The sequence below is a fragment of the Peromyscus leucopus genome, chromosome 7 (genome assembly GCF_004664715.2).
Source record: "Peromyscus leucopus breed LL Stock chromosome 7, UCI_PerLeu_2.1, whole genome shotgun sequence".
NCBI classification, from domain to species: Eukaryota; Metazoa; Chordata; class Mammalia; order Rodentia; family Cricetidae; genus Peromyscus; species Peromyscus leucopus.
In genome coordinates, this window is record NC_051069.1 from 7,643,740 (window position 1) to 7,656,064 (window position 12,325).

A 12,325-nucleotide genomic window follows, 5' to 3' on the forward strand; every position below is an offset into this window, starting at 1 on the left:
TAGTTATAAATTTCATGTTGTTAAAATGTTGTTAAACTCTTCGAAAAAATCTAAGTGCCCCCTTAAAATAAGGCAAGTCTTTCTTTTTCTTTTTCTTTTTTTTTTTTTTTTTTTTTTAAGATTTATTTATTATGTATACAGTGTTCTGTCTGCATGCATGCCTGCAGGCCAGAAGACAGGACAACAGATCCCACTAGACATGGTTGTGAGCCACCATGTGGGTGCTGGGAATTGAACTCAAGACCTCTGGAAGAGCAACCAGTGCTCTTAACCTCTGAGCTATCTCTCCAGCCCCAGGCAAGTTTTTCTATGTTTAAACACCAGAACATATTCAATGGACCAGGATGCTCATGGTGTGACATACAGGTGAAAACCTTGATATCCTGAATGAAACATGGACGAGGCCCCACCTCCAGCCTATGAGTCTTTGGCTACAAGCTTGTCAGTTTACACTCCAGTCACTAAAAAGAGCACATGACATAACCGTGCCGCACAAAGTCACCACTGTGCCACCTGTCAACTGACCCAAGCTAGAAAATTTGTTCTTCTGAGCTTCACAAAATGGGCCTCCTCCCCTGTTCCCATGACATAGAGCGACCCTGGTCACCAGTCTGATCTACGTAAAGGGGAAAAAAGGGACATCTACTTACTCGCAGCCTGGATTCGAGCCTTCCGACTGACCAGCAGCCCAAAGCGGTTCTGCGCCACACATTCGTAGTCACCCTCGTCCGAAGGGCTACCTCCCTGCTCCAGCCTGAAGTGGTGGATCAGCAAGGACCCATTGGCCAGGACGGTGGAGTGGGTGCCCTCGGCCAGCTCTGCTCCATTCTTCCTCCAGGAAACCTGCACTGGAGGGGTTCCCTCCACTTTGCAGCCCAGCACTATGGGTTGTCCAGGGACTGCAACAGCATCATTTGGCTCCACAGCAAACGCCAGTTCAGCAGAGTGGCCCAGACCTGCATCGGGGAAGGAGAAATGGAAGGAAAGGAGAAGTTAGCATGAAATGTACCTACAGCCAGGAAGAACTCCACACACGGAGATTTCAAGTTCGATGGTTCTCTGTACCCATCGCATTCCTGGGCTGTGTCTTCAGCCTGGATGGGAATCCCTGCTATACGCAGAACTTGAATGTGTTACAAACTGCCGCCCTGTGCAGTATTGTACTTGACTCCAACCACTGCAGAAAAGTGAATGCGGTTTGTACCAGTCCTTCTTTCACAGATAAGAAAACTGAGGCCTCCAGACATTAGGTGACTTGCCCAGGGCCTCACAATTGGTCTTTGCAAATCTGAGTCTTGGAAGGCTGGAGAGATGGCTCAGTGACTAAAAGCACTGGCTTCTCCTCCAGAGGACTGAGGTTTGATTTCCTGCCCTCGCATGGGGACACAACAACCATCTGCACCCAGTCCTGGGGGTTTAATGCCCTCTTCTGGCCTCTTTGTGAACCAGGCACAGAAGAGCTAGACAGACATGCATGCAAGCAAAACACCAGCGCACATAAAATCAACCAAAATAAAAAAAAAAAAAATCAGAGTCTCAGCTGGGCACACGCCTTTAATCCCAGCATTCGGGAGGCAGAGGCAGGTGGGTCTCTGAATTTGAGGCTAGTCTGGTCTACAGAGTGAGTTGACAATCAGAGCTACACAGAGAAACTCTGCCCCCCCAACCCTCCCCCGAAAAAAAAAATCAGAGTCTGAAAAGCAAGACCAGTGCCAGCTCCTGGCTGCCACCCTTGCCATCCCTCGGCATAGGCACTGAAGCCTCACAGACTTTCCGGATGTGACCTTAAAATTTTCAATGTATCCTGGCGACCCATTGTCAACTATTTAAATGTGGCTTGTGACATGATTAACAAGAGAGCGCTGCGGAAAATTAAAATCACTAAAGCAAGGCCAAGGGCTGGGAATGCAGCTCAGTTGGTAGTGTGTTTGCCTAGCATACAAAAAGTGTTGGTACCCAGCACTAAAATCCAACACGGTTGTAATCCCAGCACTGGTGAGGTGGAGGCAGGTGGATCAATGAAGCAGGGTGCATTTTGGCCATCCACATACAAGGGTGACAAAGATGCTCCCTCACTGTGGATAAGGAAAAGGAAAAGGAAAAAAAAAAAAAAAAGGTGTGGTGGCAAACACCTTTAGTCCCAGCACTCGGAAGGTAGAGGCCAGTGGATCTCTGAGTTCGAGGCCAGCCCAGTCTATAGAGTGAGTTAGGAGTTCCAGGTCAGTCAGGGCTACACAGAAAAACTTTGTCTTGAAAAACCAAACCAAACCTAAAAAGTAGAGTGAGATAGCAATAAATTGGGTTTCCATTTGCTGGCAAAACTATCAGAGACCTGGTCCAATGTCTGGTTGGGAGAAGCAGGTATGGGCCCAGTACCCAGTACTCAGGGTACAGGCTAGGCTGTGTGTGTGGCCTGTGCTCTCCCCTTACCCAGGGCTCTGGGTGTTGGTCCTTCGGCCTTTGTTATAAGGAGAGATCAGAAATAGTGAACATCAATATAGATCTCCTAAATTTAGCAGAAAGTGTGTGTGTGTGTGTGTGTGTGTGTGTGTGTGTGTGTGTATAAAATCTTCACTCCTAGTTAACTTCACTGCTCCAGCAGGATAAAAATGAGCGTGTGTGTGTGTGTGTGTGTGTGTGTGTGTGTGTGTGTGTGTGTGTGTGTGATGGTGCCCAGAGGTGAATCAGAGCCCGGGCAAAAGGAATATGCACTTATATCCCACGGGTGACAGCCAGTCTTTCAAGCAAGCAATTTACCAGATTGGCTATGACTTCACTCTAAGAGGAATGAGCCCTCCTTGTCTAAAAGGGTGAGCATACAGCCCCCTCCTCACATTTCTAGGGCCTTGCGATCCTGGACCTGGGTTCTCCCTTACAGACTCAAGCCCTTCCCTGCTGAGCGAGACCTAGTCTTGCGGGAGGGGGCCTAGGCATTGCCTCCACTCTAGATAAGAACAGTTTAAGACGTTTGACGCTCACACTCTTTCAAATCCCTCGCATCCTCCACACACCCTAAGTTTGAGCCGCCTCCGCCTCCAAGCCAACCCCGCTGAAGCCATAGGGTATAAAGTTTCTCCTGGGTGAAGAGCAATATTTTGCTTTTTGGTAAGGAAGGAAAGGAAAGAGAACAGTTCAAATGTGTGTCTGCGAAGGACTTGAGAAAGAGGAGGACCTAGATCCACATCCTTCTTGGGTGACATGAGTCTTTTACAGCCACCGAGGAAGTGACGGGTGGCCGCGCAAACCCAGGGCAGGGACTCCTAGAGAGCTCCCTCGGGGAAGGGCGGGGCCCTGGGCAGTGCGGCTGGCAGGCGCTTGCCCTGGGCGACATCATCTCTCCTCCGGCTCTCGGGTCTCTTGGTAGGGTCCCCCTCTCCGCCCACCGGGAATCTTTCTTTCCCCTTCCTCGTACATATACGTCTGGACCCAGTCCCACCTCCAAACACTGTTGGGTGTTGGGGAGTGGGGGGAATGATGCCTTCTCAGTCCCGTGCAGGCGCGCCCCCATCCCCGGACCCCGATCTGCCGCTTCCGGCTTCGGTTGCCTCTGGTTACTGAGAGTCCTCCAGCCAGCCCAGCTCTGTGCACCCTAACTCGCTCTCCTCGGTTGGGACTCGTCCGCTCATTTTCCTCTGACTGGTTTCCTTCAGCCCCCAACGCCAGCCTGCCTCCCCAACTCCCGCTTTGCCGCGCTCTCAGCTCCTCCGTCCAGAATTAGGGTCCAGCCCTGCACTTATCCCGAGTCCCCGAGACCCAGGGAACCGACCTCTCCCCCCCACCCCTCTCCCGAGGTTCTGCCCCCCGCAGTCCTTCCAACCACAGGTAGCCTTGCCAGAGTGGCTCTCCCTGTGCCCACAGCGCGCTGTCCCGCCCGGTCTCTCCAGCACGCGCTCCTAGCGCAGGTCCGCCCCTCTCTCCTGGGTTCTGATCCCCGGCTCACCCCGGCTTGGCGCGGGCAGCGGCAACAGTAGCAGCAGCGGCAGCAACGGCGGCAGGAGCCGGGGCCGGCGCAGCTCGGGCGGGCGGCGCGGGGACGCGGTGCGCGGCGCAGCCATGGGGCTCTCGGTCCGCTGGGCTCGGCGACGCGCGGCGCTACCCGGGGTGGGGGCCTCTCGCGGGCTCACAGCGCCCCGCGGGGCCGGCGCCGGGGCCGGGGCCGGGGCTCGGGCCGGGGCCGAGCCCGGGCGGCGGGAGGCTGGGGCCGCATGCTGGCCTTAGCGGGGAGCGGAGAGCACCGCTTGCGCCATCTTGCACCCACCGCGGCGATCTGTCAGCCGCGCCCGGGGTGCGCGCTCCGCTCTCCGCCCGCGCCCGCACCGCCCTCCTCCTCTGCCCGCCGCCCCCCTCCTCTCCCCTCCCCCAGCCCCCTCTCCCCGGAGGCCGGGTCTGGGGAACAAAAGAGCCGGCGAGCGCTTTAAGCTGCCGGACATTCCCGGCTGCGCGGCGGACGCGCCCCCTGCGCTTTGAACTGCAGCGGGAGTAGCCGGCGCCGACCCGGGCCGCAGCCTGGTATCCGCTCCTCGTGGCCGGTCCGGACTTTAGGATCTGGGAAAGTGCAGACTGTGAGAGAGGGTCCCGGCTGCGGAAAAAGACGCAAAGCTGAGGGGTTTGCTCTCCCCCACTTTCTCTGCGGGGCCCTCTTCCACAATGCTCAACTCTGTTTTAAAGACAAATCTCTTAAAACTGCTCAAAGTTGTTAGAAATTCGGTATTCCCTAGTTCCTGGCCCTTCTGTTCAAGGGATGGGTCTTGTCGCTACAAGACTGACTCTCTAGACTGAGGAATGGGGCACCCCGGTAGATGACCTGGGAAGAGCAGCCCCAGCACGACAATAAGAGTCCCATAGAAACCCGAGACTCCACCCGGGTCTGCTGGCTGGTCAGCCCAATCATTCTCACTGAGTAGGTCTGAAACCTGAAGACAGCAGTATTCTCCCCTCAACTTTGTAGATCTTTAAAAGCAAAGGTCCAGCAAATGACCTGGTAACTGAGTAAGCACCCTGGAAGTTACAGTTGCCAGGATCATCTCTGTGCTGTATCTGATGTTTCACATACGGGAAGGCAACTCTTAAGAGATACATATGTATGCTACCCCACAGAGATCTTGAATCTTGGCCTTTCCCTGCTCTATACCCCCCCCCCCCCCGCCGTGGGTCCAACTTAATGGGTGAGTTAATCAAAAATAAATCCTGGTGGCTAGAGACTTAAAGGTGGCAGTGTCTGCCTCACGAAGGTGCTCTGACGTGACTGGAATGGTAGGGTGTAGTAAGTCTCTCTCACCTCTGATACAGGCCAGCCTGGCCTTCAATGCACTTTGTAATCGGAGGCTGACCTTGGACTCTTTAATCCTTCTGCCTCCACATCCCAGTGCTAGGATTATGAGTGTGTGCCACATGCTTTGGTACAGGTGAGTAAAGAAGTGCGGGCTTGGAGCTGATGAGATGGTTCAGGAGGGAAAGGCACCAGCGGCCAAGCCTGACTGACCAGCCTGGGTCCATCCCTGGGACCTACATGATTGAAGGAGAAAAATGACACCCACAGCAGTTTGTCCTCTAACAGCCAGCCACACTTGCTCCGTGGCACATGTACAGACAGACAGACAGATCACACACACACACACACACACACACACACACACACACCACAATAACTAATTAAATATATTAAAATTTTCTAATTTAAAAAACGTTCAGAAGAACCAGGCATAGTGGTGTAAATCTTTAATCCCAGCACTTGGGGGCCAGAGGCAGGTGGATCTCTATGAGTTTGAGGCCAGCCCGGTCTACATAGCAAGTTCCAAGACAGCCAAAGCTACATAGTGAAACCCTGGCTCAAAAGAAAGAAAGAAAGAAAGAAGGAAAGAAAGAAAGGAAGGAAGGAAGGAAGAAAAGAAAAGAAAAAAAACCCAAACAAACAAACAAAAACCAAAAAACCTCACCGGGCAGTGGTAGCACACACCTTTAATCCCAGCACTCGGGAGGCAGAGGCAGGTGGGTCTCTGTGAGTTTGAGACCAGCCTGGTCTACACAGTGAGATCCAGGACAGGCACCAAAACAACACAGAGAAACTCTATCTCGAAAAAGAAAAAAATAAAATAAAAAGCAACCCTCAAAACAACAATAACAACAACAACAACAATAAATAAATAATAAATAGATAAATAAAAACCCCTTCAGGTCTCTAGAAATCAGGTGCCTATACACACACAGATCCGCATTAATATAAGCCAAAGTCATGTGAGCAATGGAGAGATTCAAGGGCAGGGACCTGGGTCTGTCATTGCCACAAAAGGATTCATTGAGGAAGGGCCAGAGCGAGGCCTCTGCAGACAACAGGGAAGGTGGTATTGAGGGAGGGGCCTCTCTGGAGCCTCAAGTCCCGGAATGCCCTCCTGCAGGCCTTGAATCATCAACCACCCCTCCTTGGCATGTTCGGAACTCCAGAGAGGTCAAATTGCTGTCCTGAATTGCTGTCATTTTAAATTCATCTTGACAAGTGTTTAATTTTTCTTTATCACAGCCCTTGGTCTGAGAGTCATATGCAAATAACGGCTATTCTGCTGCACGCAAAATGTGCAGCATCTCTCTGTGTGATCTGTCAATTAACTCTGAGCCTGGCCCACCAGCCACTTTGGGGGTGGTCCTGGGCATGACAGCCTCTGCTGGCTCATGGTTCCTTCCAGTAAAAAAAACACTTTATAGGCTCCTTAAAGATTTCAGTGAAGGGCAGCCGTCAACTGTGATCCAGCAATGTGTGGAGTACGATCCGTGAGACTGTGTATACATGCGAGTTCTTGGCTAGCAAGATATTTGTGAAGGTGAGCATGCAGTTGTGAACCGAAGAGTGGACTGAGAGCAGGTGCATCCCAGGAGAGCAGTAGTGTGGCTCAACACATCTGTAGGCCCCAGTGTACGTCAACATTTCAAAAAGTTGGCAGGGGATCTGATACACTCTTCCAATCTCTCCCTGCAGGCATGCATGTGGTGTGCATGTAGACATGCAGGCAAACACCCATGACACATGCTATGTGTGCTCATTCTCAACCACACAATGACATTTTTGGCCCCCTTGTCTTAATTTGAAGTTTGAAAAAAATAATTAGGTTTGTATGTATGTGTCTATGAGAGTGTGTGTGTGTGTGTGTGTGTGTGTGTTTCCTAAATGCCTACTGAGTGAGAAAAAGGCTCCAGTTTTTGGGGTTTCTTTTCCCCTTGGGACCATCTTCCCTCTCAAAATTTTCTTTCCTATCCTGGAAAGAAATAAACTTCCTAGGCCAGTAAGACTGAGGAAACTCCAGTCATTTGGTTCTATAAAGAACATCCTGAGGCTGGGGGATGGCTCAGTGGTTAAAAGTGCTCACTGCTCTTGCAGAGGACCCTTGCTTGGTTCTCAGTACCCATATGGGATGGTTCACAAGTACTGGAAAGTCCAGTTCCAGAGGATCTGAAGCACTCTGGCCCCTGTGAGCACCTGCATACGTGTGGTCCACATAAAATTATGCATGTGTATCCTCAGTGCGCATACACACACACACACACACACATACACACACACACACACACACACACACACACACACATGCTCTCTCTCTCTCACACACACACACACAAAATCTTTGAGGGGAAGTTTAGAAAAGAGAACAACATGTCTGGAAAATAGTTTATTAATTCATTATAGAGACAGATACATGATCAATGCCTTAGTGTAACACTAAAGACTATCATATTTGTAAGGAGGAAACAGGATGTTGGAAAATGCAATGAAATAATACAGCATAAACTAAGTATGAGTAAATAAGTGAGCATGTAAGTATTGAGTACACTTGTCATGCGTCAAGAAAAGGAAGATTTTTAAATGAGACTCAAAAGAATTTAAGGCATCCATGGCAAGCGGCAAAGGGATTACTACCCTGTAAAAGGCCAATAGACTCCTTTCTAATAAAACCTGCAGCTATAAAGACACAAATCGAACACTGCCCAGTTCCTCAGAACCCAAATCATATGCAGTGCTCGTGAGTAACAGCTACTTGCTTATCAACTGTGAGTTATAGGCAGATACCAGATTTATTACTTATTTGCTTTTGAGAAACAATTTTCCACCCAACCTAATGGGTTATAAATTGTCTCATTTGCAGCTATTGAATTCAAACCAGAACCTCGGTGCCTGTTAAACAAGACCATGAGAAATGACCGTGGTGTGTAACGCTAAGAGCCTACTGTTGAAACGGCTACTTCATCCACGGCAAGGAAGAGAGAATCTAACCGGCAAAATAAAATGAGGCTTTTGACCTTCAGCGCAATGGAGACACAGCACAGTGCGGGTGGCCGTGGCCACTCTGAATGCTATAGAAGTAGTTCAAGTGACAATCCTGTTTTTAACGAGACACGAAACCACCATTAATAATCTTTAGTGTTATCATAGGCTGGCTGAAGAGGGAAGAGGAGGAGATGTAGGTGTCAAACGTGAGTGACACACGAGGGTAATAAACACAGATGCTTTCGGGGGCCGGGGAGGCTGCAACTCTGCTGAATGTATGTCAAAAACATAAAAAAAAAAAAAAAAAAAGAAAAAAAGGAAAGATACACTGGTTATTTCTAATTTGGCCCAGAAGCCAGAGTTAACACTTGATATGCCAGCCAGTTAAAATAAAAAGACACTCCATGAGAGAGCCAAGATCCCACATTCTCCACTCCTGGAAGATGACTAGTAGATGGCCCGGCTTTCACAACACAGGAAGCACAAGTCAGGCTTGTCCCTGTGTGGTGCGATGACCTCAGGATTCAAACTTTAAGGAAAAAGAAAACAAAACCAGCCGGCCACCCTTTTCCTGTGCACAGACCCCCCACTTCTAGCATCTTGGAGGAAACTCTTCCCACTCTGAATCCAGACAGGCTCAAGGGTCAGGGAGCTGAGCCACTGCTGCCCTCTGAATCAACTCCCCTCACCTCTCCAGCTTCAGCCAGGACAGGAGACTGAAGGGCAAAAGCGCACCCCCCGTTTTTCCTGTGCAGATGGGTGGCCTCCGGGTTTCAGTCCCTACCCCTTCTCTCGGCTACCCTGGTGCGGCCTGGATTCATCCCTTCCACAGACAACCTACCTGTCTCAATTCCACGGAGGAGAAGGAGGCCAGGGCAGCCAGAAGCTCTTTCTCAAATCTACTGGGAGCGGGTCATTTGCCCAGAAAGGGGGGTGCAGGGGAGCCGTGGGGACCCAGGGGTCACACGATGGTCTGAAGCAGACATGAGGTAGTCATGTTGTTAGGGAAGGGTGCATAGGTTGAACCCAGGGACAAGACACACATGACACCATGACAAACATGGACGACAGAGGGGGGGGAAAGAGCAGTGAGGAGGTGAGAGGCATCGCAGGGAAGAGCAGGCCCCCGGGAGAGGCGACCCGAGGAGGCAGATCACTAGAACAACGAAGGGGTACAGAAGAGGGGGCAGGGGAGAAAGACGATTTCCCAGACCAGGCACTTCCCATATTACAAAATTAGGGGCAGAGTTGCTCCAAGGAGAGGGGACACTGAGCTGGGCTCACCCAGCCTTCTGGGCCGATGGAGGCCGGCGATGGAGGCCGGCGGGGGGCATGACGGCCATGCAGCTTGCAGGCTGCAGCGCAGGCCTGCAGCGTTGACTGGCCCTCGGCTCAGCCCAGCTGACAGCAGAGGGCCGGGGCTGGGGCTGTCTTCATAGACACGGCATTGGAGACACTCTCAGAGTGTAATAAAAGGCTGGGCGACAAAGCCGCGATTCAAGGAGCCGGCGCTGGTCACGGTTACACCGTCCCGCCACGGAGGATCATTTAGGCCACAGTGACTGCTACCTGGGGCGAGGTTTCCCAGCTCAGCCAGCACACACAGGTGACTTCACATACGTCTGGAGCTCTGTCTCAAGTCCCTCCAGTATCACACATGTGGTGCAGAATATGGGGGACGTGAGTCAGGTTCTCCCCCATCCCAGCCAAAGGATCCTAAGAGGCTCCAAAAGGCTTGTTGATATCTCCAGCACGCATATGTGTGGCCACGCACGTCATGTTTTCTGAGCCATATCAGCCTTTTGCTCAGGGAAGCTGAGCAGAGGAGACAGGGGCCCTGGGGAGGCTTGGGCTGACTGCTAGAGGGCACAGGGCTTTGGCCTGGCAGCTTTTCCCAGGGGCCTCCTCTAGAGCAGTGTTGGACTGGAGCTCTGGGCAGGAGCAGGAGGCACTGGCTGCCTCTGGCAAGCAGGTGAGCCTCTCCGGCCCGGTGGTTGCCTCTTCGCACCCTTCCAGCTCCCTGCCTAGCCAGTCTGCTCCTTGAGACAGATCCACAGCCCCTGAGGTGGAAGGCAGAGCCTCTGTAGGCAGGGCTTCCTCAGGCTCCAGGTCTTGGAGGTGGAAGTCAGGACTTCCTTTGGATGCACCGAAGTCAGAGTGGACGATGACCTCAGCCTCCACCTGATTCCTGCAGGCTGGGGGCGGCTTCTTTCTCCCGTTGCTCTGGCAGAGAACAAAAGGCCAGGTGAGCATCACTGAGAATAGCCATCAGAAAAATGGCCAACATATGTGGGGTGGAGAAAGGCTGACCCTCCTCCACTAGATAATACAACAAGGACTGTCCCACCTGAGGTGGTCAGGCTCTGGCAAAGGCAGGAAATAGAGAATGTCACCTGCTGGCCTACGTTCGAAGGAACACTGTCTCCAAACTGGACTTCCTGTCACCTACTCCCGTTTGGAAACTACAAGGCCTCCTGAATACACGTCTGCCCCTGGAGAGGCCTAGGGGCCCTTCCCTCCTGCCCGCGGGCCCCCCCCCCCCGTTCCTCTCAGGACACGGACCTTTATGGCATCATACACCAGAGCCTGCAGCAACAGTGTCTGTCCAGTTCCGGCTGGAGGCAGCAGAGCACGGGTGACAGCAGGCCTAGGTCCGCCACCCTGAGGCAGCTCACAGCCTGCCCAGGAGCCTGTCCAGCTCAGCCCACCCGGCTGGGCCCAGGAGATCTGCAGAGAAGGAAGACGTCATACGCAGGGTCCAGGCCTGTAGACCCCTGCTATCTCCAGACAGGGTCCATGCTAGGGCCCCTCCCCTAGGCAGGGGTCGGGAACTGGGGTAGGGTGCACAGGAAGGGCAGTCATAACCCTAACAACACTTGATAGGCGAAGCCCGAGGCTGCCAAGCCTGGTGGACTCTTCCTCATCGCAGAGTAAAGGGGAACTGACTGTCTTCCTGGTCAGGGTGGCCAGAATAGCCATCAGAAAAATGGCCAACATATGTGGGGTGGAGAAAGGCTGACCCTCCTCCACTAGCTAATACAACAAGGACTGTTCCACCTGAGGTGGTCAGGCTCCCAGAGAACCTGACCTGAGGTCTTACCTTATCCTGGGCCCAGCCCTACTTGGCCACCGCCAAAGTGATCAGGGAAGTGAGGAGAGATCTGCGTGTTCTGAGTAAATACAGCTCTGGTGCCCTCCCAGGTGAGAGAAAATAAGGCTGGACATGGGCAGAGGCTTCTCTGGCAGGCTCAGGGCCTGGTGTATGTCTCCCGGTCAGAAGCTGTGCTCTGTCGCCCCCTGGTGTTTAGTTTGGGAATGGGTCCATGCAGGCCTCCGTCCTACCAGGACTCGGTCTCACCTTTCTCTTGGAGTGGCCCCGGCAATCTGAAACGCTGCCACCCATAAGGCTGTGCACTTCAGCCTTGTCTTCCATGTCCGAGGGTGGTGGGGACCAGTCTTGGGGGCGGGGGTGCACGAGGGACTCCAACTCATGGGCAGAAGGGAGATTGGGGGGCCCAAGCCGCGCTCTGGAGTACAGTGCTGGGTTCCCAGAGGTGGCGGTGGAGGACAGCCCTGGGAGGGCTTCCCTGCAACAGGACAGAATGGTCAACAGGAGTGGATTGGGTTTCCGGGTGTGGCATGTGCAACCAGGAAGGTGTGCAGCCAGTGAAGTCTTCCTCTACTGCCCGCCCAGCCTGACCCCTCAAACGGCACCCTTCCTGGTTTGGAGAGGTGGGGCGTCTCCATCCACACTTCTGGAAGCACACAGGGTAGCTCTACCTGCTTTTGCTGGGGTGGGGAGACTGGTACTCCTCTAAGTTCACCCCCCATTCTCATGAGAACGGTGCCCCAATTCTTCATCTCAGAATGCTAATAAATAAATGATTGAGCCGTTTTTCGGCTGCTGAGGGTGGAGCCCAGGACCTCACACAGGCTGGGCAAATGTAGCACTGAACCCACCCCACATCCAAAGCCCTGACTTTCATGGGGTTCCCTGTGCAGCAGGGAAGTATAGACTCGCTTGTCCGCTCTGCAGCCTCCCTGTAAACTCTCTTAGTCCTGAGGGGTCCC

At 52.7% G+C, this 12,325-nt stretch overlaps 2 protein-coding genes across 3 annotated transcripts in view; both read right to left on the reverse strand.

The window, feature by feature from the left end:
• Positions 1–4,303, reverse strand: part of Igdcc3 (immunoglobulin superfamily DCC subclass member 3) — a 42,047-nt gene extending 37,744 nt beyond the window's left edge. The window contains exons 1-2 of one of the 2 annotated variants that reach the window (XM_028866657.1): positions 3,941–4,303; positions 651–956 (exon numbers count right to left, since the gene is read on the reverse strand). In XM_028866657.1, coding sequence (XP_028722490.1) covers positions 651–956; positions 3,941–4,055 — 421 coding nt within the window. In that variant the 5' untranslated portion in view covers positions 4,056–4,303. The remainder of the gene's footprint in view (positions 1–650; positions 957–3,940) is intronic. The other variant, XM_028866663.2, reaches the window with a different exon arrangement.
• A 3,342-nt stretch (positions 4,304–7,645) lies between these two features.
• The window catches only part of Igdcc4 (immunoglobulin superfamily DCC subclass member 4), a 36,712-nt gene continuing 32,032 nt past the window's right edge, over positions 7,646–12,325 (reverse strand). Inside the window, 3 exon segments of the mRNA XM_028866672.2 lie at positions 7,646–10,477; positions 10,817–10,981; positions 11,613–11,841. Of these exon segments, the coding sequence (XP_028722505.1) occupies positions 10,061–10,477; positions 10,817–10,981; positions 11,613–11,841 (811 nt within the window). The 3' untranslated portion in view covers positions 7,646–10,060.